General features: G+C 60.2%; 1 protein-coding gene across 1 annotated transcript in view; it reads left to right on the top strand.

Annotated features, from left to right (window-relative positions):
- LOC117639972 (division abnormally delayed protein) overlaps nt 1-12,839 on the top strand; it is a 74,373-nt gene that overhangs the window by 36,499 nt on the left and 25,035 nt on the right. Inside the window, exon 2 of the mRNA XM_034376091.1 lies at nt 10,960-11,118. Within this exon, the coding sequence (XP_034231982.1) occupies nt 10,960-11,118 (159 nt within the window). The remainder of the gene's footprint in view (nt 1-10,959; nt 11,119-12,839) is intronic.

The following is a 12,839-nucleotide window of genomic DNA, read 5'->3' as shown; positions in this document are numbered from 1 at the left end:
CGGCTTGGCTGGCTCGCTCTCCCGGGCTTCGAGTTTACTCCCGGGGGTTTCTCTGCGAGGCGAGGCGGCATCATCCCTTGAGCGCACGGACGGATGCGTACGTCGCGGAGCCTGCCCCGCCAGCCAAGCGATCCCGAAGAGTCGTTTCTGTCCCTCTCCCACCCCCTGTCCCTCCGTGAGTGCGACAGAGACAGAGCGATGCCCTTCGGAATCAGTCCGCAGGGCCTGATACGCTGGATCGGCTGGGAAGCCCTTAATGTCCCCCCGCCGGCCCTTTTCTAAAAAGGGTGGAGGCGGCGCCCTTGGACCTGCTCCAGGCACATTTGCACTTCCGCTTCCGTAGCGATGCAAGCGTTTTGTCGAACGGGACGCGCGGGGAAGTCCGCGTTGTGCTCTGGGAATTTATTGTTGATTGCCCACCACCCGCCCAAGTTCTGAAGTTCTTTGGCTTGAAATCTCAGGTCTGATTACCTCGCTACCCTGCTGGCTCCCTAGTGTACGTAACACGTGCACGGGGACCTGGAGGGCCCGGAGTGGGGTGCCGAGCACGTACGCGATGACGTTGACGACGACGATGAGGACGACGACGAGGAGGAGAGAAAATTCGCGGTTGGCAATTTCGTTGCAAATTTCACGAGTCGGCGCTGCCTCTTGCTAATTTCCTCGCCCCATTTCCCCGGACGGCGGCTGGGGGGGGCGTGTGGGAGCGGCGGGGGGCGGTTGGGGGCGGCGGCAGGGGCGGCGGCAGGGGCGGCGGAGGCAGGGGGCGTGTCACGGTCGCGGTCTCCTCTTTATCTTTTGGCCCCGTCCGTCACGGAGGACTTCCCTTCCCAGAGCAGGACAATCTGGATGTGCGTATCTTCCTTGGCAAAATGGGGGTGGGAGAGAGAGAAAGAGAGAGAGAGAGACAGACAGACAGAAGGAAGGTCCTGCTGCCGATTTTCTGCCGTGAAAAACGAGTCTCTCAGGCCTAAGTGCCTGCGGTATTCTTTAAAGCCCAACGTCGTGTAGTGCAACTTTCCTGGTGCTCCGTCACACTCAGCACTTCGCAGTAGTAGTGGTGTGATTCACCTCCCGAAAAGTAGAGGAGAGAGAGAGAGAGAGAGAGAGAGAGAGAGAGAGAGAGAGAGAGAGAGAGAGAGAGAGAGAGAGAGAGAGAGAGAGGGGTCATTGAGCGAGGACTCAGAGGACGCCCCCTTGGGCCATTCCTCGGAAAGTCCATCGCTTCTGATTGAAAGTGACGGCCTTCTCGCCTTTCGGCCCGTCGTTCCTCGACTCGTTCCTCGACTCGTTCCTCGACTCGTTCCTCGACTCGTTCCTCGACTCGTTCCTCGACTCGTTCCTCGACTCGTTCCTCGACTCGTTCCTCCACTCGTTCCTCGACTCGTTCCTCGACTCGTTCCTCGTTCCGCGCCCAATGACCAGCCCGTTGTTGTTCCCGCGGCCCGACCTGTCCCGGCCCGGCCGCGCCGAGATGTTTAATTGTTTCTAAAGTCCCCCTCAGCCGTAATGAAAAGAGCGTGGGCGTCGTCGCGACCCGGCCGCCTGCCTGAAAACGACCCCAACTGTGCCGGATTCGCTCGGCAGTTGTCGGGGTCGCTTCGGTCAGACGGACCGACCGATTTGAGAACCAGTTTACCAGTGTACCGGAACGCCGAGAGGAGGAAACTGCTGCGGAAAATTTTGCAGTCGGAATTGGATTCCCAGTGCGACGGATGGCGAGGCGGCGGGCTGCGCTGCGGAGCTGCGGGACTGGCGTGGGGTACGTTCTAAATTTCCCGGGGCCTGAGAGAGGGGCACGCCTCGCAGGGGCCTTGGACGCGAAAATGATCGGTGATTTTACCTTATCTCGGCCTCCCTTATATTGCCTGGGGGGCGCAGCAACCTTCGTAATTCCGACTGCGTAGTTGGGGGGGGGGCTGCCCCAGTAGGTGAAATTAACTCGCCAGGTTGGGCAGAGCCGTGGCGCTGTGGCAGAACAGAGAGCGCGCTGCTGAAGGGATGCTGGATACCGGGGGGGGTTGGGGGGGGGGGGGGGGGTCGGTCCGCTCCCGTCGGGCCCGTCGGCCTTGCGCGGGGCACCACCAGCAGCGGGGCCAGCCGGGGCAGGCGGGGCAGCCGGGGCAGCCCCCACAGCACAGCGCGAGGCAGATAAATTATTATCACGGTCCGTAACAATGACTGCTGCTGTGCTGCTGCTGTGCTGGCCAAGGAGAAACAAGGTGGACGAATTTCGGAGGCACGATTACGTCACCGGCAAAAAAACGCGCGAGTTTTACTGAGGCAGCTGCCACGTGTCAGTTGGAAAGTAGCACTGTATTTTCCCAGCTATACAACATCACTCAAAATTACGTTAATTTCATTTTTTCTAAAAATGGTTTGTGGTTGTTTACTGAAATGAATTTAACGTCGTCTAGTACAGCAGTATGCCTTGCCTCCGACGTTGTCTTTGTGTGTGCTCTCCTCTCTTCCCCCCTGTGGTGCCGTGCCGCTGTGACGCCAGCGCCTTGCCCGCGGCGGCGGCGCGGCTCCGCACTTTGAAAGTTTGCGCGACTTGCGTGATGACGGCCGTGACGACGTGGTGTGGTCTAATGACGAGCGAGGCGAGACGACGAGCCCCGTGTCCAGGACTCGAAGGACTCGGAGGATTCGGAGCTGCGAGCTCGACGAGGAGCGGACGACGAGCCCTCAGGACTCGAAGGACTCGGAGCGACTCGAAGGACTCGGAGGACTCGGAGGATTCGGAGGACTCGAAGGACTCGAAGGACTCGGAGGATTCGGAGGACTCGAAGGACTCGGAGGACTCGGAGGATTCGGAGGACTCGAAGGACTCGAAGGACTCGGAGGATTCGGAGGACTCGAAGGACTCGAGGACTCGGAGGATTCGGAGGACTCGAAGGACTCGGAGGACTCGGAGGACTCGGAGCTGGCGAGCCTGGCCCGGCGGCCTCGACTTGGGGGAGCGGCCGCGCCGCCCTCAGCGCGACACGCACACACACACGCACACGCACGCACGCACACACACGCACAAACGGACGCAGGCATACCGGTGCTATCGCACGGCTTTCATGTTTCGCTCGCCTGTGTGTCATTTTGCCCCCGTTTTATATTTGTTGCTGGATATTTTTGCTGGGGGCCGTTTCTTCCTCGTGCTCCCGGGGGCGCGCTGCTTCTGACCTTTCTAGTGTGTACTCTCTGGCACGTGCGGCGCCCACACAGTGCTGTGTGTGTGTGTGTGTATGTGTGTGAGAGAGAGAGAGAGAGAGAGAGAGAGAGAGAGAGAGAGAGAGAGAGAGAGAGAGTGAGTGCCGCTGCTTCGAAAGGCATTCCGCGCGCTTTCGCCTAAACAGTCGCGGCAAATAGAATTGAAAACCGTGGGCCGGCTGCTTGGCGTGCTGCGCTGTGCACTGGATTCTGATGACGTCATTTCCACCCCCCCCCTCCCCTTGCGCATTTTCAAAGTCCACTGCTGCTGCTGCGCTGGCGCTGCCCCCCCAGGTCACCCCTCGGCGGGTCGCCGCACCGCGGCTCCGCGGAGGAAGGGGGTCACTTTGGCTGAGTGTTTGTTTGCCTGTCGCCTCATGCACTCCTTATCTGCAGCCCCACGTTCTCCTCTCTGCTGCACCCCTGTGCCTTCCCCCCCTCCCCTCCTCCCCCCCCCCCCCCTCCCCTCCTCCCCTCCTCCCCTCCTCCCCTCCTCCCCTCCCCTCCCCTCCCGGCCTTCTCCTTTCGCGGCTCATTCACTCCGAAACTGCCCCCGTCGTGTTACGTGGTTTTCGCCCCCTCCTCCTCCTCCTAAATGGCAGCGGGGTCGAAGCCTGATGGCGTTCGTGAGGACAGGGGTGATGGTGGTTCGCTACGAAGATGAATAGGGTGGGGGGCCTCCCTGGGAATATTATGAAGGGAATTCGGGCCCTGGGCCCTCGGGGCAGGGCGCACAGTGGGCCAAAAGGCCGGTGGAGGCGGACAAAACTCGAGACGCGTTTTGAGCTCCGGAGTCGCTGAATGGGACCGGAACGGGACGTGTGACCCCACTAATGGATTCCTTGTTCGGAGAGCAGTCCATCGGTGGGGTCACACGTTCGGTTCGAGTCCCGTTTAGCGACTCTGGAGCTCAAAACGCGTCTCGAGTTTCGTCCGCCTCCACCGGCCTTCTGGCCCACTGTGGGGCGGCCGGTGCCACGAAGGGCGGCACGGGCCGGCACGGCGTTGGGGGAGTCTCAAGGTTTAGTTATTATGAAGAGACACTGCAGACTGATTCCGAGAGTCGTTTTCGTCGCTCTGTCTCTCTCGCTCTCGTGGGGCGTTCGGCTGGGGTGCGAGGGAGACGGGAGGCGACCCCCGGAATCATTCTGCCGGTGCGCAAGGCTGCCGGCCCATCCGCCCCGCTGCCCCGTGGCCCGGCCCGGCCCGAGGGCTGGCCTTTGCAGCAGACTCATTCCGAGGGTCTCTCCATCTCTCTCGCACCTGAGCGGCACGCCCGGATGAGTGAGAGTGAGAGAGAGAGAGAGAGAGAGAGAGAGAGAGAGAGAGAGAGAGAGAGAGAGAGAGAGAGAGAGAGAGCGACGAAGCTCCGGCGTGCTGGACGGACCGTGCCGCGTCCGCGGCCAAGACGCACGTGCCTAGAAGGCGGTGGAGTCACTTCCAGTGCCACGGACCGGGGACACGCTTCCAGTGTAGGAGACACGGCTCGGCTCGGCGACGCGCCAGTGCAAATGGACGTCGCGTTCATAATTGAGTGCTTTCGGCTGTGCTTGTGTCTGCAGCGCGCAACGCAGGTCGAGCCAGAGCCAGCGAGGCGGGCAAGCAGCCGAGTACTGCATTGACGGACCTGGAGGGCTTCCCCCTCCCCTCCCGCACCCGCAACCCCTACTGCAAACCCCGACACCGTTAAAAATAATCTTTGCAATGCCCATAGGTAACGTGTTGGGGAAAAAATTGCTTCAAATCTTCGGAAAATTCCAAAAAGTTGTCATGAGAGTTTCCGCCAGTTCACAAAAAAAAAATACTTTTCGATAGTTAAGCCTGTGGCAATTTCCCGACGAAACTCCGGTCTTCTCTAATTTATTGTTATCGGCGTAAAAGAAATCCGTCCCCACCTATTTTGCTTTCATTTTTCTCCTTTTTTTTCGGGTGGGGTGCGAACGCGCTAGATGGCGTGTTTATATTGAAAACAATAGCAAACTTGAGTAAAGCGAGAAAAGAACGCGGCCATTGTGTGTTTCCTCTTTGTGGCTCTAAGATGGGGGATCTCGCTTCTTAATTAAACAAAGATAGCAAAACGGACGTCGTGTATTTTATAATTAATTTCCCATTGTCTTTTTTTTTTCTTTGATTTTTTTGCGGTGTACCGCGCTGCAACGCTGCGGGGGCGTCGGGCGGGGCGTGGTAACGCGGTAATTGTGGGGTGGGCTCGCATGCAAGTCGGGTGTTAGGCCCGCGAGGCCTGTGCCGATTGCACGTTTCGGCGGTCAGCTTAGAGCGCGCGGCGAACAGTGTGGTTCCGAGAATCGTCGCGCCCTGTCCGCGTAGGCCGCGGCGCCACCCCTGCAGTGCAGGGCTCAAGGGGCCCTCGCGTCGCTCTGTCTCTGTCGCACTCACGGGGCGCGCCGTAGGGGTGCGAGAGAGACAGAGCGAGGAAACGACCCCGGCGACTCGCTTGCAAATTGACCGCCACGCCCCCTAGTGCTCCGCTCGCCGGAACGATTTTCCACATTTTCCTTCTTTCCCCCGTTATTTTCAGTCGCGGGCAGACGGTGCGTCCCGAGCGAGACCGGCGGAAACTCCTTGCAGAGTACCGCCGCCTCCGCCGGCCGCAATCGTATCCCCGCATTCGAAACTTTGCCGCCGAAAGGCGGCCCGCTCCGATTGGCCGCGGGGTTCGAACGCGCGAAGCAGCGCCAGCAGCGCCAGCAGGCTCATTCCGAAGCGCGCTGTCTCTCTCGCACTCACGCGGCGCCCCGCACGGGTGCGAGAGAGACAGAGCGACAGCCTGCAGCAGCGCCGGCAGCACGGCGAGGGGGTGGCGTGGGCGTCGGGCGTCGAGCCCCGAGGCGGCGGGCACCTCAGGCATGGCCAAACTAAACGATCCGCAAACTTGGAGTCAACATATCAGCATTGCCGGGCGTTTGCCGGCGGCCGCCCCGCGGCCCACGCCCCGCCACGCCCCCGCCACGCCCCGCCACGCCCCCCGCCCGCACGCCGCCACGCCCCGCCACGCCGCCCCGCCACGCCCCGCCACGCCCTGCCCTCCTCATTCAATTTGGGGCCGCTGCTGTTCCGCGCGATCCTATCAGCGGAATCCCCCTCCCCCCCCTCCAGGAAGTAAGTGAATAATGCGGGCCGTGCCGCCGCTGTTGTTGAAGGTGATGATTGGGTCCGAGCAAGAACACGGTCTGCGCGGCCAGGCACGCGAGCGAGCCGCGCGCTGCGGCACCGCGGCGCCGCGGCGCCAACCCTTCCGACCTACCCCAGCAGCAGACCGATTCCGAGGGCCGCGGTGGTCGCTCCGTCTCCCTCGCACTCACGGGGCGTCCCCTGCGGGTGCGAGAGAGACGGAGTGATTGTCGGAATCAGCCTGCAGCGCGGCTGTGTTGTGCACTGCCAATGCCAGACAGGAATTAGACGTTGTTTCTCGCGAAACCCGGAGCCCCCCAACCCAGGACGCCGCGCCTCACCGCAGGCCGAGGTACATATAGGAGTGTGGCCGTGCTGGAATTTCGTTATGAAAGGTGTGGGACGGCGTCGCCTAGCGATGGCTTCAGGACAGAGAGAAGTAGGGGAGCTGGGCTCAGTCATTCGCATGTGTTAGGTTGTGTGTGTGTGTGCGTGTGTCCTTATCGTGCTTTGCCCCTCCGCCACGTAATACCTGCACGGCGCGGTGTCCCTAGGAGTAATAACGAAGGGAGGTTTCTGCAGTGGCGCGGCTGGAGCGGCGTGTGGGTCGATTTAATTAGGATTCTTGAGTGTGGGGGTGGCGGTGGCGGTGGTGGAGGCGGCGGTGGTCTCGGTGGTGGTGGTGGCGGCGATCAGGGGCGAAAGTGAAGTAAGGTGGTCACATAGTAATGAGGAAAGCGGTGGAGGGGGAAACGACACGAGTGGTGGTGGAGGGGTGGCTAGCTGGCTGCGGCTTTTAGGGGTTGTTTTATCGGCAATTTTTAGGGGCGAAGAGTTTGCACTTGGGAAAAAGAGTTTCGTGTTGACAAAAAAGCCTCAGCTTTCGAAGAAAACAGTCCGTCATTTACGATCGAACTAATTGCTCACAAACTTGACAGTTTGTACCCTTACACAAGCTCGAAATACTTTGGTAAGGCTTCAAGCTTGTGTTCTTTCCCCAGACTGCCTGCACTACCAGTGTGGGAGGGCAGCCTCTCTTTGGCGTAAACTTTAAGAGCAAACCACGAATCCTATTTGCGGAGTGTTCACCGCCGTGTCTAGGAGTGAGTGCTACGCCCCCTCCCCCTCTGCTTTCACCAAGCGAGTTTTCGTCAGCCCCCCCCTCGCCTCGCCTCGGAACCGCATGGTTTGCAAATGTCGGCTCCCCACAGTTCCATCCCCTGAGCCTGGCCGGGCTCGGCCCTGAGCGGCACGGCGAGCGACGCGCTGGCAAGCCTGGCAAGCCGCAATTTGACGCCGAAGGCCTTGAGGGAAGTGCTTTCTGCTATTGCTTAATGCTTCTGGCTAGCTTGGGGGCGGGGAGGCGAGGGGGTGTAAACACACATCTTTTACCAGCAAGTAGGAATGCCCGTGCGGCGTGCCGCCTACAAGACTCGACGGTCGCTGGGAGTGCCCGCGCAAGCCTTCCCCGGCACCCTGGAGGTCCGGGGATCGAATCCCGCTGCAGACTGATGCCGAGAGTCGTTTTCGTCGCTCTGTCTCTCTCGCACCTGAACGGAACACCCCATGAGTGCGAGAGAGACAGAGACGGACTCCCGGAACGGACACCCGATGCCCCCTTTTTCGCCGCGCCCCACGTGCGCGTCGGGTTTCCAGTGGCGTAGCGGCGAAGCCCGACAAAGAAGGGGAAATCCAAAATGCTCTTCGCGGTGTGTCGATGCATCCGCGGAAAGATTCCGCCAGTAACGGCGGCGAGGCGCTGGCGAGGCGAGGGTGCACAGTGGGCCAGAAGACCGGTGGAGGCGGCCAAAACCCGAGACGCGTTTTGAGCTCCAGAGTCGCTAAAAGGGACTCGACCCGGACGTGTGACCCCACCAATGGATTGGCCTTCGAACGAGGAATCCATTGGTGGGGTCACACGTTCGTTTCGAGCCCTTTTTAGCGACCCTGGGGCTGAAAACTCGTCTAGAGTTTTGGCCGCCTCCACCGGTCTTCTGGCCCACAGTGGGGTGGCTGGCTCCGAAGACTGCGTCCTCGTCGCTCTGTCTCTCTCGCACCCTCGGGGCTCCGCAGCGTTCCGCAGGTGCGAGAGAGACAGCGACGACAGCGGCCTGACGCACTCTGCCCACCGTTCGCCGGTCCATTCCCTTCCACGCGATTGGACACCCCCTTCTGCTGCCTCCCTTTTTGCCAGTGTTGTGATTCCGTCATCGCCCCCACGCGTTCCGCGTTCCGAGCGTCGCGATGACGGCTACACTGCCAAAAACATACCATTGGTGTGAAATAGTTTGTTGTTGTTGTTGTTGTTGTTGTTTTTCGGACACTGAAAAGTTTGTTTTGCCTGTGGAGAAGGTATACACGCCTCTCCTGGTCGGAGGCCGGATAAATCATGGACCGGACTGAACTGCGCCGCCTGTGCTCTCTTGTATCACAGTGTACCTTGTTTGAACCGTTTGGGCGAGGCGGGTGAAATTTGGCCAAGCCGCGCTGTACGCTTCGCGAAGCGGGCCGCGCTCGCCAAACATAAAACAACCGCATGCAGTCTGCGGCGGTCCGCCTGGCGGGGCGGGGCGGGGCGGGGCCGCCCAGCTGTGCGCCGGACCAGGGCCAGCGAGGAGAGGGCACTCTGAACATGAAGAACACATCAGGAATGCGGCACGGCGCGGCTCGGCGTTCGACGAGTCTCGCAGAAGCACGGCCGCCGCAGCATCGTCGGGGCCGCACAGTGGGCCAGAAGACCGGTGGAGGCGTCCAAAACCCGAGACGCGTTTTGAGCTCCAGAGTCGCTAAATGGGACTCGAACCGTACGTGTGACCCCACCAATGGATTGGTCTCCGAACGAGGAATCCATTGGTGGGGTCACACGTTCGTTTCGAGCCCTTTTTAGCGACCCTGGGGCTGAAAACTCGTCTCGAGTTTTGGCCACCTCCAGCCCACAGTGTGCCGGCCGAGGCAGGCCGAGGCAGCCAAAGGCTTGGAAAGAGAAACAGGCCGCCTTGGCCTGCACGTCCTGGCGGACGGCGGGCACGGCGTCGCCGCGACTGCGTCGCCACGACCGCGTGGGCCCGGACAAGTTGTTGCCGTGCGCCAGTCCGTCGGGCCAAAGCCGTCCAACGCTAGCGGTGCAGTGGAGTGAGCCAGCCGCGACCGGGCCCCTGGAGTCGCGGCCAGAAAGCTACTTATAGAGCGAAACCCCAGAGAGAAAAATCACTCAACATTAAAATGGCACGGTTTTTTTACCGTTTACGGAGCGTGCGGTGTTACAATCTCCTGTGTGAAATCGAGGAAAATGTGTGTGTGTGTGTGTGTGCGCGCGCGCGCGCGTGCGTGTGCGCACGCCCAAGCAGGGTGCTGACTGGCTGAAGGGCGGTCCAGAAATTTTGCACGGTCACGTATAGAAAGGGGGGGGGGAGCTGCGAGCCTGTGTCACCGTATCCATCCATCGCATGCTGAACTTGTGCTGCTTCGATACCCCCCTCTCCATCCGATCGCTCCCTGCCCCCTTCTCACCACGGGGCTTGGATTGCGCGTTTTTAGTACTCTTGAGGTTTGATGAGCGGGGCTTCTCGTGCTCACACAGACACAGACACTCACTCACTCTCTTGCACACACACACACGGAGTATCCAGTGCATTCTCGATCGCCTCTCTCTCTCTCTCTCTCTCTCTCTCTCTGCATCAAACGGCCGCGGGGACAATTGCACACGGCGTTTCGCTAAGTACATGCATGCATTAGCACTTGCGCACGCGCTCTCTCACACACACACTCACACACACGCACGCTCACACACTCTCACACACACACACAACGCGTGATTAGGTGATTAGGCTGTCCTAAGTGAATTATTCATCGAGCGAAAGTGTTAATTCGCCGATTTCAGAACGATTCCGTTGCCCCCGTCCCCCTTGGTTCCCCCCTCCCCCCTCTCTCCGCCCCCGTTGTATAAAATGATTGGGCGCGCTGCCAGGGAGTCTCAGGAACCACCTCATTTGGATTCCAGGCGAGGGCGACTCGCGGCTTGCTCCTTTTCTGCCGTTTGCGTGCTTGTTTTCGTTTTTGTTTTTATCTCCATCGTTCCGCCGTTTCTATGACGGCGTCCTGGCTGCCGCCCCCGCCGCCCTGCGCAGGCTCTGTCTCTCTCGCACCCACACGGACCGCCCCATGAGTGCGAGGGAGGTGTCAGCACACTCAAAATATGGGGTGCCCAGCAACTGGGTGCCTTTGTCGCCCGCCCCACTTTTTAGGGTGCCAAATGTCGCCCAGTTTCTGGGCACCTTTGTCGCCCAGTCTCGGGGTGGACAAATCATACAGTAACCGACCCTCTCCCATGGTAGAGCATGCTCAGGTGTCTAGATCCTGGGCGACTAAGGTGCCTAGATTCTGGGCACCTTCGGCACCTCAGTTGCGTCTGAGCCATGGGTGAAGGCAGGTTTCTTAATGGTTTGTCCACCCCGAGACTGAGTGACAAAGGCGCCCAGTTGCTGGGCACCCTACATTTAGAGTGTAGGTGGTATGCTGCAGGTGCGGCGTGTCGCACAGCATCTGTCTGTCTCGCTCCTGCACCGGAACCCTACGAGTGCGAGAGAGACGGAGCGACTCACGGTGCCGTCCCCTCTGCTGCAGGTGCGGCGCTGCAGGTGTGCGGCGCGTCGCGGAGCTGCTGCACTGTCGCCATGGAGGACGCCCTGCGCAGCCAGGTGCACCGGGACTTCGCCGCCCTCGTGCACCACAACTCCAAGGCCACCCAGGACGTGCTGGCCACCGCGTCCGCCAGCCTCAGGGGTGAGTCTCTCTTCCTCCGTCTCTCTCGCACCCACACGGGGCGCCCCGTGAGTGCGAGAGAGACAGTCAGCTGGGCTCATTGTTTACGTTCGTTTCGGGGTGCCTGTGCGGTTCCCGGCCCGTTGATGGAGTGCTTCTCATATATTGGCGGCGCCAAATCTCGGCCACTGCCGCGACGCCGCTGAAAAGGTGGGGGTGGGAAAAGGGGTGGGGGGGAGAAAGGTGGGGCTCAAGCTTGTCCCACTTGAAAGGGTCGCCGATGACGTGGCGGGGAGCGCCAGAGCGCCCCCCCCCCCCCCCCCCCCCGGCCAATCCCTTCACTACTTGATTGATTATTCCTCCGCTTGGGTAATGGACGATTCGCCTCGTTCGCCGCGCGTGGTGCAGTTGGGGCGGGGCGGGGCGGGGCGGGGCGGGGGAGTGCAGGAGATGAGCGTCTGACAGCGACAGAGGAAACGGTGGGGGGTCTTTTGGGCGAAGGTGAGGCAGCGAACGCCGCTCAGGTTAGCGCCGGGATTTTTCAGATTTACCACCACTTTTCCGTGGGCCACCCGTTCCCTGCTCGCGGGCAACGAGTCGACTTTAACGCAAGAGAAAGGGGGTCGTTGGAGGTGATATTTTGTCACGGAAATGGGAAAGTCCAAGCACAATTATTTATTTAAAAAGAAATTTGTATTACACAAGTTTTGAATATTTTTTTGCTAAATTTGAAAGGCTTTGATTTTGATGATGTGTCGGTGCGAAATGTCGTTCCACCCGTGCCCGCATGTGGCGTAGAAACCGATGATGGCCGTGCCGCGGGCATCGATTATTGATTTCCGTCCAAATCAAACACCTCTGGCAGGAGCGCGTCGGTCGCGGTCCTTACGGACGATTATCGCGTCCCATAAAGTGTGCCCGGCTCGGCTCGGCGTGTGGTATGACGGTGAGAGGCGGGCGGAGGAGCGGTAACTTTGCGCAACTTTGGGAAACAATCAAGCGTGTGAAATATGAGTCGTAAACCGGTGACGCCCCGCCCCGCCCCGCCCCGCCCCGCCCCGCCCCGCCCCGCCCCGCCCCACCCGCCCAAAGGTATCCCAAATAACAAACTCTGGGCAGAACAATTCTCCTGGTGAAGCTGTTTGAAGCGGTGCCGGCCGAGGTGCAAAGATCTTCGAATCTACGTAAATAATATTACTTTTATGATTCGCATTATTATTCAGACTGTCAGCCCAGCGGACTTTTAAATGCTCGCCAAAACAATGTGACGCGGCGTCCCGGCCGATTACCGGCTATCTTATCCTCTGCTTTGAGGCGGCCAGATAGGAGTCTGAAGGTCCGACCGCCTCAAGCCGCCTTTGCCTGCTTTGCACGCGCCAAAACACCGTCGCATTTTCTGTTTGTTTCGCGGGGGGGACGAACAATATCTGCACTAAACTCCACGCCAAAAGTGTCCGCTCTCTTTCTTTCAACGTCGAGCAGTAACAGTGTACCCGATGGAAACTCAGGAATCCTCGCCGCGGTGGTTTGGAGGGTAGTTTGGGCCGAGCGGGGGCGGCGTACCTTTGACGTAGACCCGCACTGGTTGGCGGGGTGGGGGCTGCGGGGGCTCCCCAGAGGGTGCTGCCGAAAGTAGTGTTTTGGCTGCCAGTTCGTGGTCAGGAGGGGGAAGGGAGGGGGGGGGAGCGATTGAACCCGCCTGTACGGGCGTTTTGTGGTTAGTGGTCAGGCGGGAAAGAGGG

The sequence above is a fragment of the Thrips palmi genome, unplaced genomic scaffold (genome assembly GCF_012932325.1).
Source record: "Thrips palmi isolate BJ-2018 unplaced genomic scaffold, TpBJ-2018v1 HiC_scaffold_12, whole genome shotgun sequence".
Lineage (NCBI taxonomy): Eukaryota > Metazoa > Arthropoda > Insecta > Thysanoptera > Thripidae > Thrips > Thrips palmi.
Note: the sequence above shows the minus strand (reverse complement) of the source record. Positions and strands in the feature narration are given on the sequence as shown.